At 42.1% G+C, this 23,602-nt stretch overlaps 1 protein-coding gene across 3 annotated transcripts in view; it reads left to right on the top strand.

Moving 5' to 3' along the window:
• The window catches only part of rhbdf2 (rhomboid 5 homolog 2), a 79,467-nt gene that overhangs the window by 35,369 nt on the left and 20,496 nt on the right, over positions 1 to 23,602 (top strand). For all 3 annotated transcript variants that reach the window (XM_008104369.2, XM_008104368.3, XM_062970636.1), the window contains exons 2-5: positions 19,092 to 19,247; positions 21,185 to 21,315; positions 22,547 to 22,739; positions 23,053 to 23,265. In XM_008104369.2, coding sequence (XP_008102576.1) covers positions 19,116 to 19,247; positions 21,185 to 21,315; positions 22,547 to 22,739; positions 23,053 to 23,265 — 669 coding nt within the window. In that variant the 5' untranslated portion in view covers positions 19,092 to 19,115. The remainder of the gene's footprint in view (positions 1 to 19,091; positions 19,248 to 21,184; positions 21,316 to 22,546; positions 22,740 to 23,052; positions 23,266 to 23,602) is intronic.

Here is a 23,602-nt window from a genome sequence, read left to right as displayed (position 1 = left end):
TCTCTTTGCGTCTCCCCACAACGCTCAGCTACCCCGCTACGGGGCGAGACTTCCCCCGAACTCCTTCCCCGGCTGTCTAGGGGATGCCTTTCTACTGGACTGGTCGGCGGAGATGCTTTATCTTTTTCCACCGATTCCTCTCATACCGAAAGTTCTCGAAAGACTTCTCTCGATCTCGGTCACAGCGATTCTCATAGCTCCGGCCTGGCCCCGCCAACCGTGGTATCCGGCCCTTCTTCGTCTCTCCAGAGGAACGTTTCGCCCTCTGCCTCCCTCGCCGCACCTTCTCTCAAGGGAGGACGGCAAAATTCTTCACCCGGACCTCCCTTCCCTTCATCTCACTGCATGGAGGATTCTTACCTAGCCTCCCTTCCGCAGAGCCTGCAAGACGTCCTTCGGGCAGCCCATAAGCCGTCTACTACCAAGGCTTATTCCTATAAACTGTCTCGCTTTCACGCTTTTCTTCGATCCCGTAACGTCGACACCTTTCCGACCTCGGTATCGGTGGTCCTCGACTTCCTCATGACTCTCGTCGAGAAGAAACTCTCTCTCGCTTCTATTAAAGCTTATCTCGCAGCTCTTTCCTGGTCTTTTCAACGCCACGGTCAGCCATCTCTCTTTTCTCATCACTTGATCAAAACCTTTCTCCGAGGCTACAATAACATCTGCCCGCCGTCGCTGCCACCTACGCCGGACTGGAATCTCGAACTTGTACTTTCTCAACTCACTTCTGCTCCCTTCGAACCGCTTGCCTCGACCGATCTCCGTCTGCTCTCCTGGAAGTTGGCCTTTCTAGTGGCGATCACGTCGGCACGACGGCCATCCGAGCTTGCTGCTCTCAGGGTCGACGAGCCTTATCTACGTTTTCACCATGACCGCGCTGTTCTTCGCCCGGACATTACCTTTCTCCCTAAGGTGGTGTCAGCTTTCCACCTCAACCAGGATATTGTCCTACCAGCTTTCTTCTCTAACCCCTCCTCTCCTCTAGAGCAAAAACTGCACCTTCTCGACGTTCGAAGGGCACTTCTCTTCTACAGGGACCGTACCAAGGACATCCGTAAGACACAAAGACTCTTTGTCGCTTATGCCCAGGACAAGTTGGGTAATCCCATCTCTTCCCAAAGACTGTCCCACTGGATTGCTCAGGCCATTGAGTTGGCCTACGAACTAGCCAAGCGACCTCCTCCTCCATCCATCCGCCCGAGGTCGACTAGGGGCCTCTCGGCTTCAACCGCCTTCCTTAGGGGTATTCCGCTTGACTCCATATGTAAAGCGGCTATCTGGTCAAACCCTCTTACGTTTGTTTCTCACTACAGGCTGGACAATAAAGCCTTAAAGGACTCGGCCTTTGCAAGATCAGTACTCTCATCTTGCCTCTCCTGACTCTCGAACGTTTTTCTCCTTATATTCACCTGCAGGTGACTCTCTATACCTCTCCTTCAAGTTTCGGCCGGTCGTTTTTCCCCATACCTACCTCTAGGGATGTGTTTCTCCCTGATTGTGTTGAGCGGTTGCTCTATTACCTGGTACCGCCTTATTGATCCAGGCGGATATGATGTGTTTGTCCCTCTCCCCCCTGGGAGAGCGTTTATATGCACTATGCAATTGAATGGTTTTTTTCTATCATGTTTATTGGAAAATTTCTATGTTATGTTTTCCTCTTCTACTATGCTCATGTTTGCATTGCACTGGTCCTTTCGGACAATTGATTGCACTGGTCTCTTGAGACTGTTATCTCATTATGTCCTAATAAATATGTGTTTGGACATTCACTAAATTGTTGAGTTTTGCCTTGTCCCACCATCCGGGACCTTAGCGTGTCAGTCTCCATTAGTGTGCATTCACAGAGTACACGAAGAAAAAGGACAGGTTGCTCACCTGTAACCATGTTTCTTCGAGTGTACTCTGTGAATTCACACAAACCCGCCCTTCCTTCCCCTCTGGCAAACCTCTCCCTTTCTCGTTGCCTTGGCGGCGTAGGAACTGGGGAGCGCGCGCCTGGGGCTGCCTTATATGCCCCTTGGGAAGGGGGGCGTGGTTACCGCCAAAATTTGAACTTCAGCTTGGAAGAGTTTCCGTCGGAACCTGCGCAGGCGCAGCTTCTCCATTAGTGTGAATTCACAGAGTACACTCGAAGAAACATGGTTACAGGTGAGCAACCTGTCCTTATTACAGTATATCATTAAAATAAATAAAAAGTTAATGTGTGGGAGGATTTGGGAAATAATATCAGAACAATTTTCTGAGGGGAATATTGAATGTAATATCTGTATCTGGCAGCTAAAGATGACTGCATACACCCGCCTAAATGGGCTCTGATTCATGAAATCATATGATACACAAAATCTGTTAAGTCTTTAAGATGACACAAATCTTGAACCTACTCCTCACGGTCTTAACCACATTTGTCGTCAGTGGATGTACCACAGTTAAATCAAGACCACTGACCTTGATCCTTGACTTGCATGTGTGCCTTTTGACTCCACTTCCAACCTCAAAACACTGGCTGGAATGTGAAAGTCAACTGTTTGTAAACCCAACTGTACACATTTCATTTTACTTTGCTATATGACTTAGTGTTCCCAAGTGTGTGTAAGGCCAACTATGTAGTTTTAGGTCTTTCTTTTAAGCATACAGAGATTGGGGAACAGGATCATGCTCCCCAATCTTCTCATGAAGGTATGGTGCTGTTCCTCTTCCATTGATTGTCAGACTATGTAGACAGAACATATGGCATTATGGTCAGAGGACTTCTCCTAAGAGAAACATCCTGGTGGCTTGATAAAGGGGTCAATGGAGTCTGATCATGTTGACTTAATAATTTTATGCATAGTCACTTACTTTCTGACTTTAAAAATTCTGCCAAATTATGTTGGTAAGAAATGCATTCAAAGGTGAGTTTGTTCATTAATTTAAATTGTATGATCAGATCTTTGAGTAAACCTCAAGAGTGATTCCAGTCATCAGTGATTATCAAGGAATTATCTGGGTATTTTGTTTTGTGATATGTCTAATGTTTTAGATGTCATTGAATCAAAATATTCCAGAGGTTTTACAGGCTTTAATCTGAATATCTCATTTTGCAGTTCTGTCCTTCTCTTGAGATCAGGTAGAACTGTGTCTGATGATGAGTAATAAATTTCATTCTGATAGCTCAGTATTCAAGGGAAGTATTGCATCAGAAACATACAAGTTCAACTAGTATCACTTGTCTAGTTATTTATGCATTATTCTTAATGTATAGTGGCCTAAATCCAATTTTAAATTGTAAGAAATATAGACTGATTAAATCAGTGGAAATTTAGCAAGTCAACATTTAAGTTTTATTTATTCAATAGGTCTATTCCAGTTGGTACTAACCATTAGAAATGGCATTAAGGCAATGCTCTTTCCAACACCTTTTGGCTTTGGCTTTCCTATACCTTGTGGTATGGGTGTTCTCTGCTGTCCCCATTTTACAAATGGCAGAGCTGAGACTAAGAGTGACTTGCCTAGAGCTACTCTTAAGTCCATATCTGAGCTGGATTCAACCTTGTGTAAATAAAGGGACTTTTATTACCATTCCATGGGAAGGAATATAATGCAGTTTTTTGCCTTTGGATCCCTCTGACACTGAAAGAATATGACTTGCCTAAGGTCACCTAGTGAGTTTCTATGTGAAATCAGGAATTCAAACCCCGGTCTCCAGAGACATAGTCCAACACTCAAACTACTATACCATGTTGGCTCTCATGAAATCCAAGCAGTACCCAGCATATTTCTTAAAATTTGTGAAATCGGTGCAGCATGCTTTCAGTTTATGTGTGTTTCTGACCCAAAATTCCCCTTCTGGTAATATGATGCTACAGTGGGTCATTCGAATCCACAGGGTTTAGTCCATATAGATATGGAAAAAATGTGGATGATCATGGCCATATTATTAAATGGCAGCAATATGAACACATACTTGTTTATTTATTATCTTTATTTATACCCAGCCTTTCTCTCTGTGGGGACTCAAGGCGGCTACCACTCCATTCTAGGCAAGTTTAAAAGGTGCAATGCACAAGTTAAAAAGCAATTAAAAGCAATTAAATAAGAGCAGTGTGATAAAAACAACATTAAAATACAATAGATATACTGAAATGGCATTTAAAACTCATATTCCCCCAATCTCACCCCAAGCATCCCCTGAATTAAAAAACACAGAAATCCCCTGGCTAGATCAGCCTGCCTGAATAAGAAGGTTTTAGCCTGCCGCCGGAAGGACAGCAGGGTGGGGGTCATTCTGGCTTCTTTGGGAAGAAGGGAGTTCCAGAGTCGAGGGACAGCACCAAGAAGGAAGGCTTGCTCTCTTGTTCCCACCAACTGAGCTTGAGATGAAGGTGGGACTGAGAGAAGGGCCTCTCCTGAAGATCTCAGGGCCTGGGCAGGTTCGTACAAGGGATGCGGTCAGCCAAATAGCCTGGACCTGAATTGTCTAGGGCTTTAAGGGTCCTAACCAGCACTTTCACTTCAAGTCAGTGTCATGACATTTAATAGTATGGGAGATGACAACTGGCTGTTGGTTGGATTTGTGAATCCAGAGCCTTCGGATCCAGAGGGACCTGTTGTATTTTATTCCTTTGCAACTTTCTTGTCCTCTGGCAAAAACACGAGCAAAGAATATTTCTCTGTAATTGCATTTAAGCCTTCTGGCTATGGAGCAGTGCAAACAGGTGCAGCAGTCTGGGCAGACTTTGTAAGGGAGCCATGTTGTGGCTTGTTGAGTGAAACCTCTCCAATGAGCAGGGATTTCCACTACATTCCTTGAGGCAAGGATGAGAGTAGAGGGCAATCGCTTCCTGTTCACATAATATACCTTTGTGCTCAAAAGGGGGGGGGGGGGGGATTGGAGTAGATTCCGATGTTGGCTTCGTTCCCATGTTGCTTGCTGTTGACTGAGGAAGGGAGTGCTGGTAACAGGAAGACAGACGGAAGAACCTCCATAGTAGTTATTTATTTATTTTGTGTCAAAAGCATTGTATAACAAATAAATTTAAAACTGATAAAATAAAGGGCTCACAAGCAACTAAATAGTTTTAGACCAAAAGCGGGCAACAGTGACTGCATTGTCTGTAGCTTTAAACAATTCTTCTTCTGTACATGAGGCAGGACATCGTGGGCAAGCATACCAATGTTGATATGTTTGTTCTGTTCAACAGTCACACAAGGTGGAGGATTCTTCTAGTAGTGCCATTTTGCCAAGTTGTCTTTTGATCTGCCCACTCCACTTCTAAGTCTATTCAGGGACTTCTAAATTGCCCATTCTTGGTTTGGCCCTGGAGGGAGACCCTCGTGGGGGGCCATCCAGTTGGGATTGCCTGGTTTAGCTGCCCAGAGGAATACTCTTGCTGTTGCTGGAGGAACATTAAGAGGAATGGTGGTTCTCATGAAGCTTTTCCTTGATTTAAGTCTACTGGGAGGAGGCTGATAGCCATACAGAAGATGGCTTTCACAGTGTTCAACCTTATTTCTCTCACAGTTAGCAGCATACCTCTGTAGTATGAAAGATTGGTGCTAGTGATAGGTCAAGTACTGGTGCCAATTTACGAGTCATTGGCTATGAATGTCCAAGAAAGAAAACAAGCATTGCAGATAGTGGACACAAACATGGCACTGGTCCCTGGAACATTGGGAGTGGGTGGTGTTCTTGTTCCCACATTTGATAACTTGAGATCCTCTGTGTTAGGTTTTATCAGCAGCGTAAATTGTGTTCACTTGCCTGTTTGAGATCATAGTATAGTTTGGAAAACTGGGCATGCTGGTTGTGGAATTTCAAGAGTTGTAGTCAAGATTACATTTTTAATGCTCTACCACAAAGGAAGTAGTAGTGTGGTACTCAGATTCTTCTGTAACTTAGCGGGGGCATGTCTTCCATCTCAGTGGTATCCAGGACTCCCTCCACCCCCCCCCCCCCAAAAAAAACCCCATCTTCAGCTCCATAAAACAAGGTGTTAAATGGCATGCTAGGTATTCTGTGTGCAGAATTAAGCATCCATGGTGTATAATGTGACACACTGCTCCAGAGTGAGGTAGCTGGAGGCTTTTGCATCCTTGGAAAGAAAGGGTTGGCCAGGTACCATGAATCAAAAAGTCTTTGAAATGGAAGCATGCATTTAGCTCAGTTAATAATTCCTTTTAATAATCAGTTTGCAAACTTTCCATGCACTTGGTCAGTAAGAATTTCTAATGCCAAAGGGATTTAATTTATCCTTTGTGGTAAGAGAGGGTCTTGGTTTTAAAACATACGAATGAAGTATTGTGGAAGCATGTATGTACACTCCAGCATCCATCTCCCCTCAGGCTAAACTGTAGTGTTGGCCACAACAGTCCCCGCTAACTGGCAATTTACTCGGCATTCTTTGATACTTCCCAGCCATTAGGTAAGTACTTATAATCTAAATGAGCTTAGGCAGGCCAGTGTTGTTATTGCCATATTACAAATCCAAAACTAAGGCTGAAATTACAGAGTGCTTGGTGAGTGAGTGGTGGAGGCCAAATGTGAAGTAGAAACATGAGACAAGATGTGAACTAGCAATATGGTAGTGATTCCAGCAGGTATGACACACTGCCACATTTTCAACTTTTGAAAGCTTTAAGAAACCGCTAGGTGCTCCATCTTAAGTGTGCTTTAAGAAATGAGTGTGTTAGTTCTTACAATCCTAATCTATCTCTAGTGTCCTTACCCATTATACCAAAGCCCCCGTGGCACAGTGGGTTAAACACTTGTGCCTCAGAACTGCTGTTCTGTGGTTCGAATCCAGGGGAGCGGGATGAGCTACCGTCTATCAGCTGTAGCTTCCTACGTATGTGGGGACATGAGAGAAGCCTCCCATAGGATGGTAAAACATCAGGGTGTCCCCTGGCAATGTCCTTGCAGACAGCCAATTCTCTCACATCAGAAGCGACTTGCAGTTTCTCAAGTCACTCCTGACACACACAAAAATCCATTATACCAATCCAGGTTTGCTGTCTTTTCTCCCAAACTTCAAAGGCCAGTTTCTGTTTCTTCATAGACTTTGGGCTCCAGTGCCATCACACAGTGTAGGCTGCACTTCTACTTGAGTGTCTGTTGTGTAAAAGGGCAGGGCATGAATTGCCTTTTTCTGGTTTTTCCACCTCCCAGTGAACTCTTTCTCTCGCTCTCTTTCCAAGTGGCAGGGCTTTTTTCTTCCTATAGGTCAGTCAAAACTTGGACAGCAGTTGATCTTTTGGATTGTCAGTGAGTCATATTTGCTTCTCTCCCACAAGCCTAGTCACTCAGTGATGGAATCTTTTTTTACTTCCCTCTATTTAAAAAAGCAACCCAAACGCCCAGCTGGCATTGTGGAAATCACAGGGAGCCAGGATAAGGCTTTGTATTGTTATGGAAACCAGCCAAGATATGCCAGTAATGCAGCAACATGGCAAAGGCTTTTCAGGCATCTGCTGGACTAATGCTGACCCTGCTCTGCTCTTGATTTGCCTGGCCCATCTCTCCCTTTCTCCCCCTTTGTCTCCTGCCTTCCATTGGCTTTTCGTGCTGCAAGGTGGCAGAGATTTTAGCTGACATATCTAGTCTGTTTTGTTTTCTTCCTTGGCTACCGACAATAAATCTGTCTTCTCTGACTCTGCCACAAGCATTATAAAAGAAAACTTTCCATACTCTTTTTTCCCTGCCTTTTGGTGTTGAATAGCTTGTACCTTTTCAAGCCTGTGGGCAAATTGTGTTACTATTATGTGCTTTTCTTTCTCTTCCTCTGTGTGTATATGAGAAAGGCGCTGATTTGAAGAATTTCTGCCACCAGAGTTCACCAGCTCTCCTGAGTTTTTGACAGATGGAGCAAAGTAAAATTGCTCTCCTATGATGTTTAAAGTTTAGAAATATTCCAGTAACTACACACTATTGGTAAAACGAGCCAAGGGAGCTTGGGAAACAGAGATATGAAAAGAAAGCATTGTTGTTAACTGCCATCAAGTCAATTTAGATTTTTGGTAAATATGGGAATTAAAGACTTCAAATTCTGTCTGTCATCAGCAACTCTTCTTAGATGTTGCAGACTCAGAGCCATTGCTTCCTTGATTTGTATCCATCTGGAGTGGGGTCTTCCTATTTTCCTACTACCTTACCAAACATTATTGTATTTTCTAGTGAGTCATGCCTTCTCATGATATGTCTAAAGTACACCAGTTTCAGTTTTGTCATCTTGTCATCTTGGTTTCTAGGCAGAGTTCTTGTCTAATTTGCTCTAGGGCCCATTTGTTTGGCTTTTTTAGTTTCAGGGTATTAACAAAACATGACCTTGTTTTTATATTCTGGCTTTTATATTGCTTCCTGGTTTGTCAGTGCTGTGATTAAATAATACCCAGCAACAGAAACATCCACAGTGGGTTGTAACACCCTATTGAGTAATGTAATGCACTTTTTATGGGAATGAAGCTGGGGTGGTGGGAGTTGAAGTCTAATGCATCAAGTAGGTGCAATACTAGGAAGGACTGATAACACTGCCCAACAAAATAAATATTGGTATCTTGGTTTTTAGGTCTGTTCCTGGGGTTATTTGTGGTGTTGATTCAGAAAATTGCTTTGGATAGACCACATCAGATCAAGAATTAAGCAATAAGATGTACAAACACTAATGCTGTCATAGCTGCAGGCTTCATCAGCTTCTCAATCTACCCCTTTGACCTTTGTTTTGTATATAGCCTCCATTCTATCAGAGCTTGTAGTCAAGGACAAGAGAGAAGGAGAAGCCAAGATGCACCTGTCTCCATTTTTATTTTCAGAAAACACAAAGAAAGTATCTTGTGTGCATGACAGCATCTTGAACCAGCTTCCATTGTTACTCTTTCTGCAGCATTATAACCACAACTGTTAGACATTATTTAAAACTCAAACATTATTATTGGTTTCACAGTCTGCCAGATATTGACTGAAGTTTTGGACCATCCATTAGTCTATCCAAGAATCTGGCTTTAAAAAATCTCATGGTACTTTAAGATTCAAACTGACAAACAATTAAGACTTAACTGTGATTGAGATAAAGAGAGCTTGGATGATAGGACAGGGCACTCCCTGGTGAAAACAGAATGAGATAGAGTGAACAGATTGTGAGATATGAAGACCTACAAACTGCAATCCAATGCCCCTGCAAAAGGGAAACTCTCATTATTCCTACAATTTGCAACTGGTTTTATTGCTATTCCTCCCCTTTGTATCCCTCACTTCCTCTGGGGAGTTTAAAGCAACATGCATGGTTAATTCCTCCCAATTTTCTTTACAGCACCCCAGTGAGGTAGATTAGATTGAGTTATGATGATTGCTGCTAGGTCATGCACTGTGCCTCATAGCTGATGGGGAAATTTGAACCTTGGTTTCACCATGTTTAATTGAACATGTTAAGCTTACCATGTGTTTTACATCATGGCTTTCAGAATGTACAGAAAATACCATTCCATATCCGTAGCAGAATACCATAGCCAAACAGTACTGCAAATTTAGGTTACAATCTAAAAAGAAGAGGCAAATCAATAAAAGGTATTTTATGTTATTAGAATATTGGGCTGGGGCCTAGAAGGTCCCAAGTGAGCCATAAGGTTCACTGTCTCTCATCTTGACCCTGAAGAGTGAAATGGACGGAAAGAGTGCAGTGTATGCCATCCTGGCCTTCGCAGAAAAGATGTGATATTACCAAATCTGCTTATTAATGCATACCCTGTCCTGGCATCACTGCAGGTTTCATTTGAGGGGTGTAGAAGGAAAAACTTCTCTCTTTGATAGTGGAAATGGCTGCAAGGAAAAAATAGTCTGCTTTTTATCACTGCCTTTGACAGCTGTGGACACTTTCTTTCTCCAGAACCTCTTAGTTTTCTAGAACTGTCTAGCCAGCATGGCTAGTGAGATTTTAGGGGTTGTAGTACAAGAATATACATTTCTCTAGCTCTCCTTGGATAGTGGATAGTACACCATTAGCTGTCTCCCACCATTAGCTGATAAGGTGAAGAGCTGGTTATTCTGGGGAGAATGAGATGCAGACAAGCAGAATGCTTTTGCAATGCCTTAATGTCTCCAGGGCAGAGCTAAGAAGTTAGACTTTTGGCTGTTCCTGTGCAAGAAGTTCTTCAGGGCATAACCAGGCATCCCCAAACTGCCCCCTCCAGCTTCTTTGGCCTCCAACTCCCAGAAGCCCTAGGTAGCTTGTTCAGTGGTCAGAATTCTGAGAGTTGGAGGCCCAAACAGCTGGAGGGCCACAGCTTGAGGATGCCTGGCATAAACACAGATTGCTGCTGAAGATTGGGCTCTGCCACTCTGTGTCTGCTTTACAAAATCTGAGATATTTTCTGATCTCAGAAGCTTAGTAGAGCCAGGCCTGCTTAGTCTTTGGAAGGAAGACTTCCATGGAATATCAGAAGAAAACAGCAAACTACCTCTGAGTACTTCTTTCCTAAGTGAATCTTATGAAATTGATAGGGTTGCCATAAAGTTCCACCCGGGGAGATAGAGTGGTATATAAATAAAGTGTTGTTATTATATTATTATAAGTAGGTTGAAAACAGAATTACAGTGCTCCCTCACTACTTCGTGGTTCACTTTTCATGGATTCACTGTTTTGTGGTTTTTAATAAACTCTAAAAGACTATTATAAATCATTAAAAAATGACAATTTACAGCCTTAGGAAGGGAGGAAGGAGAAGCCAAAGGGAGAGAAAAGGAGCCCAAGAGGCAACAGGAGGAGAAGGAAGCGATTTATTAACACGATTGGTTGATAAAGACTTAAAATAGTGTATAAGTACTAAAATAATGTATAAATATTAAAATAAATATAGTGTCCCTACTTTGCAGATTTTAACTTATTGCAAGTGGTCCTGGAACCTAACCCCCACAATAAATGAGGGAACACTGTATATTACATTACACTATATGTTCCTATGCCTGCTTCTGGGAAACAACACTCTTGCATTCTTGGCCTGGTTGTAGTCTTCCCATTTGGGTATCTGGCTGATCACAGTATAAAGAGAATGCTGGACTGGACATTTGGTCTCATCCAGCAACATGGCCTTTTGTGGCATGTTTAGCACGGTCTCTTCCTCTCAGTATTGGCAGAGGAGATCAGGAGCTTGTGTTATATAGATGGCTTGGCTCCTGAGAACTACAAATGAAATGCAATCTCTCCCTCTGGGTTGGTGATGTAGAACACTGTGGGGAGAAATATGGGGATTGCTGAAAGCTGCAAGAGTCTATCCAATCCTCAAATTGAACACTTCACTCAGTTACAGTCATATTTTCTGCCCTGTTTGTATTCCACATTTCCTAAAGGGCAGCTCTGCTCATGAGAGTGCACCAGCCTGGGGAGAAGGCAGGGTCCAAAGGAAGGCATAACTGCAGAAAGGCTACAACGTCTCTTGCAGAGCTCTTAAGTTTTGCATTTCTTTGTGCTGGTTGGTTAGCATTGAAACATGAAAACATTTCTTTCCTTGGAGGGTCAGAGAGGATAGGGTCCATGGCATGCATTATGAATGAGGGAGGTAACTAATGCTCCAATTCCCTCCCTACTCCATTGACAAGAGCTTTCTTGGCTTGCCTGCTCAAGCACTTTCCATCTAGGATGCTTGTTTTCCCAGGACACTGGTGGTTCTTGGGTTATTTATTACAGCTCTCTCCTCCTAAGCAGAATCTATGACACATCTTCAAGTTTCAAGTCTCCCATGCAATTGTCAGTATATCTGTGACATGTTCCCATTGGGACACCAGGCTAAAAGACTGAATAATTTCTCTGAAGAAATGGGAATCTTATTGCAAGATACACCCAACAGAACCTGTTTACTTGTAGGTTTATTTGAATACTTACTTATTTCAGCCAGATGATTAGAATGATTTACAATATTGAAAATGCTATTAAATACCAGTAACTAATGAGTAAAGATGAAGTTTAAAGAACAGCTATATCACAGCAGAATCTAAACTGAGGTATTCAATTTGTGGGCCTCCAAGTGTTGTTTGAGAACAACTTCCATTAGACAATATATCCAATAAGGGGGGATGATGACAGTTGCAGTCCAAAGACATCTGGAGGGCTAGAGAGTGTGTGCTTCAATCTAAATAGAACATACTGTATTTCACCATATAGTACTCGCACCGCCCCCTTTGGGGTTGGGGGAAGGGGGGTGCAACTATTATGCAGTGTGACTATTAGGTAAGGGTTTTCCCCTGACATTAAATCTAGTTATGTCTGACTCTGGGGGTTGGTGCTCATCTCCATTTCTAAGCCAAAGAACCGGTATTGTCCATAGACACCTCCAAGTTCATGTGGCCTGCATGGAGCGCTGTTACTTTCCAGCTGGCGCAGTATCTATTGATCTACTCACATTTGCATGTTTTTGAAGTGCTAGGTTGGCAGAAGCTGGGGTTAACAGCAGGAGCTCGCCCTGTCCTCAGGATTCGAACCGCTGACCTTTCGATCAGCAAGTTCACCAGCTCAGTGGTTTAACCCGATGTTCACCGGGGGCTCTGATGTAACTATTATACGGTGAAAAAACAGCTACAGAGAGGAGAGGCAGACGAGTTCACCCGTTTGCCCGCCCGCCTGCCTCTCCTCTTTGAGCAATGGAGCCTCTGTAGCTCGGAAGGAGAGACTGGCGTGAGATTGAATTAAGGATACAACTGCTCTTTTGCTACTACAGAGCTTTACTCAGTTGGGAGTCAAATCAAGCCATGTACTACCAAAAGGGAAAGAGGGCAGACTGACAGGGGAGTGAATTCACTTCTTCTCCTGCCTGCTCCCCATCTACCTGCCCTCCTCCCCACCTATCTGCTGGATTTGACTCGCCTCCCAGCTGAGTCAAGCCCCATAACAGCAAAAGAGTAGTCGCACCCTTAATTCACTCACCCGGATGAGTGAACTAAGGGTGCAATTATTAAGATGAGTTTTTGACTATTATGCACTGGGGGTAAATATATATATGATGAAATATGGTATTTTGAAGATTAAAAGGCTTTAAAAGGCCTTTGGCTGATGCCAGAAGGGCTTTACACTAGGCACTAGGCAAACATCTCTGGGTAAACCCTTCCAGATCTGAGCATCAGGGTGTCCCCTTCTCCAGTAGGTGGTATTCTTCAATTTTTGCAAGAATAGGCTGCTCAAGATAGAAGGGATTGGGATTATACTCCAAACACTTGAAGCAGACTGGGTAGAGGAAGCCTACTCCTATATCTATCTAGAGAAGAGGTTGTAATTGTATGGCCTCCCTACTGTTATTGGATTGCACCTCCCAGCATTCCTTATCATTAAAGACGGCGCTTAGGCGTTGCAGTCCAACAACATCTGATGGCCATAGTCAACCACCCCTGCTCTAGAGGGGAAATGTGGTCCAAAAGGCCATGAGATGCAAGAGATGTAGCCTTTGACGTTTCTTGGCAAAGTTCAACGTCGCAGAAGATAAACACAGTAACCATTCACAACAGCAGGCACGCTTCCTCTGTTTATCTTGTATACATTTGAACTTTACATAGAAATGTTACAGACTGTACTTAACCTCACTGTTTATTATTTGCCTCCTCCATACCCACACAGTAAGACTTCAGGGTGCCACAATAAGTCTCTTGTTTATGTTAGTAGGCTGGCCAATATGCTTTAAAAGGGTGCTGCTGCTCTCTAGTGGCTGATTATTTCTTCTTCTTTTAGTCTTTTGAAATTTATTTTTTTCTTTTATTTATTTGAAAACATTTACAACATTTATTGCCTTATCACATCACTTACTTCCAAATCTGCATCTCCCCGCCCCTCCCATCACTCACATAGCATTAGTAAAATATAGCTCTGTCTATTTTACTTCTACCTATTCTAATTTTATCCATTACATATAATTACTGTAATATGTTTTCTAATTGTTCATCCACAATCTTTCTTGGACATTTGGTGGTTTAAATTCACCATTGCTTTTACCCATGAACCTATTAAATGGCTTCTGTGTGTGATCAAATAGATCTTCTATTTCTCCTTTTCTCCTTGGCAGCTGTTTATTTCATTACTGTAGTGTTTTGACTTCATGGGCATTTTCCAAACAATCCATGTAACTCAGGGTAATTATGCTTTTGACCGGAGGGTGAAAAAGCCCTTTGAATGCACTTTACTGTTCCTTAAGCTTCCGATTCAGAACTTTCCCACACAAGTAGCAGATCAGGAGGTAAATCTTGTTGTTTTTACCTCATTCTGGACTCCTGTTTAAAGTATCATCCTAACATTGCATCCATTTTCCACTTTTGCTTTTCAGCTCCATTCCTTTCAGAATAGAACTGCATGAAAGGTTTTTTTCCTGTTATCTCACAGATTTTGACAGCAGATAATGGCAGTCGAAAATGGGTATGGCACCTTTTGGTTTGTGAGGGGCATGGTGTCCCATCTCCAGATGCCACAAGTTGTACAGCCCCACTTGGTGAGAAACATCTTCTTGTGGATAAAAGCTATAGTACAGAACATATTTTTAAAATTGGGAACTAGAAAATACATCATTAGAAAAGGCAGTACTGCTCAGTAAATTGAGAAGCAGTAGGAAAAGAAGCCACCTTCCAGATGAATAGACTCTATCAGGAAAGCCACAACCCTGAGACTCCAGGACCTGAACAGTCTGTTGATGGCAGGGTGCCTTGGCATTCCCTTTCTCATAGGGTCACCATTTGTCAAAACCATCCTGAATGAAAATAACAACACAAACAAAAATAAGATGACATAAGGACTTTTAGATCTATGTCATGGTGGCCTTTGTCGGAAGTGTGAATGTTGTTTTTCTGGCTGTCCTCCAGGTCATATTGGCAGCTGTTTGTGAATCCTAGTTATAAAGGATGACAAAGGCTCTAGCCCAACCACTCTGCCTGCTTCAGGAAGCAAATATAAGGGATATATATGACTTCCTGGTTTTTCTACCACAGCTCCCAGTAGGTCCTTATTGAAAGAACTGTGTATGTTACATAACCTGTCCTGGGGCCACTGAATTAACATTTGGTCTTAAGTGCAGTGGAAAACACTGTCCTGTCATCTATGTTGAGGTCATTCAGCTGCCAATCCTATCAGCTTTGGTATGTGGGTTACGGAGGCAAGTATCATCACCTCCTTTGCCTCAGCCAGCAGTGTCATGGATTGGTCCCACTTGATTTAGTCTAAGCAGTGTAACAAGATTTCTTAACATAACCAGTATAAGACTTCCTTAACATACTTCTTAACATAGTTTATCTGCATTACATCGTCTAGAGTTGTGTTTCCCATTCTGTCTCTTCCTTTAGTTTTAGTAGCTTTACTCATATCACTGTCTAGAAATTTGTAATCCAGACTCTGAAGATGGCACTTCTGCATCTATTTACACCTTCTTCTGGTCTGCTGTATCACTGAAAAGTGTAAAGGGAAACCTGGAGCTGTCAAGTTCAATGGTGTGGAATGTTGTTTCCTATACCTATGGATGTTGCATTAAGGCGAGAATCAATTTATGCACAGTTCAGGCTGCTGTTCTGATGTCTCTCAACAAATTATTGTGGTCAGTCCCTCAGCTGGAACATAGTGAGTATTCTAGACTTTATATACTTGTTTCATGATTTGTGTTTGAATCTATGTCATTAAGCTCACAGTTCAGGAGATATGAAGGGCTGCCCAATCAGAATGGTAGGCCGGTAGTTTACATATTAGTTTTCAACCATGTTGGCACTGACTGCAGTTTGCTGTTGGATCAGAATTCTGTCTCTTGAGTTTTTCTGAAGCTTTAAGAGGCTGTTGCACTATGAAGATGGGAATGCATTTGTAGATATCTGAAACAAAGGCCAGCATAAATAGCAGATTAACATTTCAGATCAATTGTTCTAAAGTTGTGAAAAAGATAAAGTATTCAAGGAGTTGTGAACCATATTTGATTTGTTCTGTATTTAAAACTCAAATAATAGCATAGCAGGTTCTCAGCAATAAAGACTATAATTGTGCTGTTGGTCAGCTGTGCTATTATCAGTGGAGCTTCAGAGTTTGTGATTTGAAATCTGCCACAGTTGGATCACCATCTTCTTGCTACCAATAAGAATGTATTACTTGATCCAATACAAATATCCTTTTGTTTCATTTTGCTAATTGTATTGAGTTTTTAAAGGGAGAAACAGAGAGGGAGGGGAAAGAAGGAATGTAGTAACACCTTTATGGCTAACTGGTTTTTATTTTACCATGAACTTTTGTAGATGTAAGCCCAGTTCTTCAGATGTAGTACAGAGTGTATTGAGGTTTTAACTCTTCCTGTGCTAGTATTGACAGGTCACAGAGCTCTTAGACAGACTAACCTAAATAACTCTAGTTGCAGAGTGGGTGAGGCTACGTAAGAGCTGTCTTGTAAACCCCAACTGACCCACTCTCCAAAGCTAATCCACCCAAGAGTCTTTCTAGCCTCCTTTTCCTGTGGGCATACCCTTCTTCATGTAAACTCTAGCACTCTGGTGATTTCCTCTTGCACTTGAAAAGAACGAAATCATTGGCCAGCCTGAGTAAGCTGGGATAATTGAAGAAGGCGCTTGGGTAAATTGGCTTTTGGATGATTGGAAAGAGCTTACGTTCTGGAATGAGTGTAGACTTGTGGGGAAGGAAAATAGTTTCAGGCATTCTTATACTGGGCATTTTAGGGGTTTATATTGAGGGTGGTTTAAAAACATATCCAATCTGCCACCATCGCCGCTATAGTTTTATGCCCTGTTTGTGTGTTTTATGTGTTATTTAGAGGGCCTTTCCTTCACTTTAGAGAAATGAAATCTGTCTGTAGCAACACTCTTCTATTTAGAATCAATCTATTGCTTGGTGATAAGAATATTGACTGCGTTTACCTTGCAGTAGTTTCAGAAAAGATTCCCACTATACTCTCAGTTGTAAATTACTTTCTCACCTTTATGATCACAAAATGAATGTTCAAAACATGGCTGTATATATTGAGATTTCATACTAGGAACAACGAAAAAGGATTTGTCCCCTGGCCTTTTCAAGTAGAGTTGGGATCTAGGATGCATGGGCCATTGATTGAAAGGTTCCTTCTACTGATGAAGGGAATTGAGAGTCAGCGGAGGAAGCAGGAAGAAGTGGCCTCTTCTCAGCACCTCAATCAGCACCTCCTTATACTATTCTAGAAGGGTGCCCCAACTCTTCAAAGCAGGGTGGAGGGGGGAGCTTCAGTGAGAAGAAGGAACCAGGGAAGCTCATCACTGAACAAATTCACACTTCTTGTTCCATATAATTCTGCAGGATTTTTCATGGATGAAGAGCTATAGACTATGAAAATACTTTAAAAGCCCCAACCCAACTCCGAGAAGTATTGCTTTTCTTGCCTCTATGGTTTCAGCAGACATTGTTCACATTCAAGCATATATTTGCTATGAAGCTTGTGGTTTTTGTTTTTATTCATTTTTAAAGGACTGAATATACCAGCACCTTGAATACTCACAGGTATACACATACATTCAGTGCTTCATGCAGAACTGTCGAATGTGTGTTGTTCAAAAGTCTCAACTGGTGATTCCCAGCATAGCAGGAATTGTGTCCTCAAACTGAAGACCTTATGTCAGATGGGTTGGTCTTACATGCTGTTGTGGAAGCAGTGTTCCTGCTAGCCTGAATCCTATATCCAATGCATTTGCCAGGCACATTTCATACTAGGATGCCTGGCTAGACAGCAGTACATGTGAAAAAGATCTTGGAGTCCTTGTGGACAACAAGTTAAACATGAGCAGCAATGTGATGCGCTGCTAAGAAAGCCAATGGGATTTTGGCCTTCATCAATAGGGGTATAGTGTCTAGATCCAGGGAAGTCATGCTACCCCTCTATTCTACCTTGGTCAGACCACACCTGGAATCACACTGTGTCCAATTCTGGGCACCGAAGTTGAAGGGAGATGTTGACAAGCTGGAATGTGTCCAGAGGAGGGCAACTAAAATGATCAAAGGTCTGGAGAACAAGCCCTATGAGGAATGGCTTAAAGAACTGGGCATGTTTAGCCTGCAGAAGAGAAGGTTGAGAGGAGACATGATAGCCATGTACAAATATGTGAGGGGAAGTCATAGGGAGGAGGGAGCAAGCTTGTTTTCTGCTGCCCTGCAGACTAGGACACGGAACAATGGCTTCAAACTACAGGAAAGGAGATTCCACCTGAACATCAGGAAGAACTTCCTCACTGTGAGGGCTGTTCGGCAGTGGAACTCTCTCCCCCGGACTGTGGTGGAGGCTCCTTCTTTGGAGGCTTTTAAACAGAGGCTGGATGGCCATCTGTCAGGGGTGCTTTGAATACGATTTCCTGCTTCTTGGCAGGGGGTTGGACTGGATGGCCCATGAGGTCTCTTCCAACTCTACTATTCTATGATTCTATTTGTTGGGTTTGGTTTTATTATTGGAAGTAAACTCAAAGGCTTATTCAAGCAGGCAAGTCACAACACAAGCAATTTAGGCAACAGTGAATATTGAACAAAAGAAAAATGGAACCTCCACCCCAGGTGCCTCATCCATGTCTTAAGTTTCTCAGTCCTTGATATAGAACAGGTTTCTCTGCCCTTCATAAAGAAGCTTTATTCTTGCCCAGTGCTGTTCTATATGCAACTTAACTTAGAGTGTGAAACCAATAAATGAAATCGGCATTGTCAACAGGTCCTGTAGCTTCACAAAGATAACATGTGTTATAGATAGCATGAACTTTCACAAACAGCAGGCCACTTCTGAGGCTTAGTTACAAACATGTCTATTATGTTCTCCTTGGTTTTGGTATATCACAGTAGAATGATTTTGTTGTCATCTGCCTTCAAGTAATTTCCGACTTATGGAGATCCTGGCATGGGATTATGTTTGCCTTCCACCCAAGACAGAGAGTGTAACTTGCCCAAGGTCACCTACTGGGTCTCCATGGATGAATGGATGAACATTGGTTTCCAGAATCCTGGTCCAACTTTCAAACCACTGCACCACACACTGGCTCTCATGTAAAATGGCTATTATTTTGGAAATTTTATGGTGTATTTCCTTGAGATTAACTTAATATTAATTCACCTGCTTAATTTGGAGATATACAAGACTAATGATAGTTTTTTTTCCCCCAGGCTGACTGAATCATCCTGTCCAAGATGGACGATAGTGACAAGAATGGAAGCAGCCGCTCTAGCACCAGCAGCAGTCGTCTCCAGAGCAAGAAGCCTCCCAATCTCTCCATCACGATTCCACCTGTGGAGGTGGAGGATGAAAGTAGCCAAACAGTGGTATGGATCAGTATTTTCTCCACAAGTACCAATTAGCTTTTGTATTTCTCTGGTTATTTGTTGTGTAGTTGAATGTCTGTTGGTTGCTCTTAAGTATCATACGTATCTATCTGAGTCTTAAGTCTGTGCTTTCCTCTGTGGTCTGTTTGAGATCTCTCGCATAAAGAGAGCTTTCACACTACACAATTACAGCAACCTGGTCTTCACAAAATTGAATTTAATTTATAATCAGATGTTACATTAGTTATCTTAGTTACCTCCAGACTGAATTACTGCAATGCACTAAACAGTTCGGGACCTGCTTATTTTCGCAATTGCCTCCTCCCCTATGTACCTGCACGGGCCCTAAGATCTTCCGGGGAGACCCTTCTCTCGCCGCCACCTCTGTCTCAAGCACAGTTGGTGGGGATGAGAGAGAGGGCCTTTTCGGTAGTGGCTCCTCGCCCCTGGAACCTGCTCCCCAGGGAGATTAGACTGGCTCCTTCATTGTCCACTTTCTGCCAAAGTCTAAAAGCATGGATCATTCAGTGCGCTTTTAAGTGAAGAGGCCACCAGCCATGTATCTTGTTTTCAAACGGTGCTGCACTTTAATATCGCCCCCCCCCCCCATTTTATAGGTTTTAGTTTTTTATGTGATCAGTTCCTTGTCCTCCTCTGCCCATCTCTATTTTATTCATGGTCTTTACAGAGTTTTACACTAATCGCCCTCTGTACATAGCAATTGATGTCTTAGTTTTAATAATTGTCATGTTATGTTGTTTTATAACTATGTTATTATATTGTCTTTTAAATTTATGGACTGTTTTTCTTATGTAAGCCACCATGAGTCCCTTTGGGGAGATGGAGGAGGGGTACAATAATAAAATTATTATTATTATTATTATTATTATTATTATTATTATTATTATTATTATTATTATTATTATTGACACAATAATATGACACAGCAAATGAGATCTATATGCTGGATTTCGTATCACAAAATCACAAGTCGAACACTTTCCAAGTGTTTAGGACTGTGTGATGTATTTTCAGATGATTCGTGCAGATCCCAGTAAGGTGGCCTTTTGCAGTTGACAGATCATAATTGGTCAATGTTTATTGTTTCCAAATTCCGGCTGAGATCTTTTGGCACAACACCTAGTGTGCCAATCACCACCGGGACCTGCCTTTGCAGTTCAATTTTGAGGTCCTGATAACGGCTGAGTTTTTCCTGCTGTTTTTCGTCAATGCGATTGTCACCTGGGATGGTGACATCAATGATCCAAACCTTTTTCTTTTCCACAACTGTGAGATCTGGTGTGTTGTGTTCCAGAACTTTTGTCAGTCTGGATTCGGAAGTCCCACAGTATCTTTGTGTGTTCATTTTCCATGACCTTTGCAGGTTTGTGATCCCACCAGTTCTTTACTGCTGGGAGGTGGTACTTGTGACATAAATTCCAATGAATCATTTGGGCCACATAATTGTGCCTCTGTTTGTAGTCTGTCTGTGCAATTTTCTTGCAGCAGCTGAGGATTTGATCAGTGGTTTCGTCAGCTTCCTTTACAGTCTCCATTTTGGGTTACTAGCTGATTTTTTGATCTTGGCCTTAATTACATTTGTTCTGATGGCTTGCTCCTGGGCTGCAAGAATCAGGCCTTCTGTCTCTTTCGGGGTTCCATTCATGAGCCATAGTCAGCTCTATTGTTGTTGTTGTTATTATTATTATTATTATTAATAATAATAATAATAATAATAATAATAATAATAATAATAAACATACATTGTTAGAAATATGATGTTCTCCAAGTCTGTCTAGCCATGGACTGGAGAAAATTCTTCTGTTCTTTTCTTCCAGAATACAGTTCCTTCTTGAGGAAGAATACTTGATAACGAGAAGACTTGAGGATTATTATGCCATGATGTCAGGGATCATGTCTTTTTTCTTATCTTCTAGCTTTTGAAGAAGAATCCACCTTTACAAAAAAGTGTAAGCCTTCAAGAATCTAGGATGAAAAGACAAGATAGCCATTTTGAAAAACATCCCGGACTGCACCGGCAAACTTCACTGTCCCAAAGTATTCGCAAGTAAGTAGACCTTCAGATTGTGTGTATATGCCTTAATCATTAGAAGATGCTTAAAGGACTTGCCATTGTGCATTTCTGGAGCTTGGGACTAAGACAAATAAGAATTTATACACTCCTGTGGTTTAAAAATAGCCCCTCTTCATAACAGATAGATCTCAGTGTTTTTCATAATTATTTTGGTAACAGAATTTCCATTGCTTTTCAACTCAGAAGAGAATGGTGTTGCTTCACAATAAAAATGAAGAGTACGAGTTATTTGGCATTGTACGTTGTGAATCTGTTTGTAGTTCAGTCAGAATTTTAAAGGATCAACATAGAGATTCTGGGCCAGTTTTAAGGAGAGGACTTTGACTAGCTCTTTAAAAGTGTGGACTAAAGTACTGAGCAGATTCACTGGTCCATGGACCCCAGAGTCACCAGCCTTTACTGAGTGGAAACAGAACAATTGGAAGTGCATGTTATGTTTGTTTGTGATAACTACTTCACTTTCCTCCACCATATGTATGAATTATGCGTGTCTGCACACTGAGACCAGTCATAGTTTCTGTGACATGAATATGGTAAATAAGCCACATTGCTGAGGCAACATGTGCACACTGGAAGTTTTTGTGGGGGACTAAAGTGTTACCTCTGCACCAAATTTGTTTGGCTTTATTTTATATTACTCTGTTTGCATCATGTCTGTTATAACACATGGGTAACAACTATACTAAAACAGCCACAAAATAAGGAAGAATAATAAATATAAGCATATCATCAGAGCAATATGCAGTGAAACTCTCTGCTCTCCTTCTGCTGTCAGGGAAAGACCTTTTTATTTAGACAGGCAGTTTGCTATTCACTGAGAGTTGCAGTTAATGATTCTGTAATTTTATTCTTATTTGTTATTTTTAATGCTTTGACATTGTTTTAAATGAATGTTTGTAATTGTTTTTTCCAAAAAAATTATTATAATTGTTTTTAATTATATTTTGATTTAGTTTGTTTTGCGAGCCACTGTGGATTTGATCTAGAGAGAAAAATCAATATTAAATAAATAGAAGTGAGAATATGCACACTTGGGCAGCTCATATGTGGAAATGCACTCACAGGCATTGCTCCATCATTCTGGGAGGCAAAGCTGGAGAAGTTTTGTGGCAAAAAGGTCTTGGTAGACCAGATGTAGCTCTGAGAGCAGCTGGGCTAAGAATTCCATGTGGGGCTTGTTTATCTTCTCCTTCCTTACATTCAGAGGGGCAGCCCAGTGGTTTGGAGTTAGCAGCGACTGGGATGGAAAACGACAGCACTGGCAGCGCAAGAGCTTACAGCATTGCAGCCTACGGTATGGAAAACTCAAAGCAGCCTACCGGGAAATGGAACTGCCCAGCCAGGAAGTCCCTTCCTTTCAAGGCACAGAGTCTCCAAAGCCCCAGAAGATGCCCAAGGTAGGCCCATTTTGTTGTCATATCACTTCCAATTACTCTCTGAGCTTATTTGGAGGCTGTTTTTCAGCTGCTTGAGGAGTCGTAGGGTCAGGAAGGAGACAGAGCAGCACGTGTTTTAATATGTTTTGGATCGTTTTCAGGCAAAAAAAGTGGTGGTGATAAAGCTGATTAGCCTGTCTACCCTAACCTACTATACAAGGCTACTGTGTGGTTAGAATTCACAGTTTAAATTCAATGAAAGAAAAACAGGCTAGAAATTAAACCCGTTTATAGCCTTTGTAATATATGGGACTTAGTTACTTTGATCTTTCAGATTGTGGACCCTTTGGCTCGAGGCCGGCACTTTCGGCATCCAGACGAAGTGGATCGGCCCCGCACTCCTCATCCTGTCCTGCCCCCTCTGACTCCCGGCGTCATCTCCTTGACATCCTTGGGCAGTGTTCGGTCTGGCTACACCCGCCTTCCACGCAGAAAGCGGGAATCGGTGGCCCATATGAGCTTCAAGGCAGCTGCAGCCATCATCAGAGTAAGTTTTTATTTTCTTTTGTATTAAGTTTTCCTCTTCAGGTCCAACCTTTTCACCTTGTTCTTCAAGTTCAGAAAGTACTGTTGTATGCCACAGAACTCTGAAAGCAGCTAGATATTTTGAAAAAGGAACACAAATTGAATGCTCTCTCCTGTTGTTACTAAAGAAACTTGTTCTTTTGTGAAATGTCTGTCTGGCTGTCTTCAAAGTGAGTTGTTTTTGTTTTATTGTGAATTAAAACTCAGAAGATAAGTAACTGCAAAGCCTACTATACGTAGTTTTATGAGTCAGATATAACCACGATGGTTTCTGTCATCAGGAAAAAAGCAAGTTTTGT

Source organism: Anolis carolinensis, chromosome 2 (genome assembly GCF_035594765.1).
Source record: "Anolis carolinensis isolate JA03-04 chromosome 2, rAnoCar3.1.pri, whole genome shotgun sequence".
Classification (NCBI taxonomy): domain Eukaryota; kingdom Metazoa; phylum Chordata; class Lepidosauria; order Squamata; family Dactyloidae; genus Anolis; species Anolis carolinensis.
Note: the sequence above shows the minus strand (reverse complement) of the source record. Positions and strands in the feature narration are given on the sequence as shown.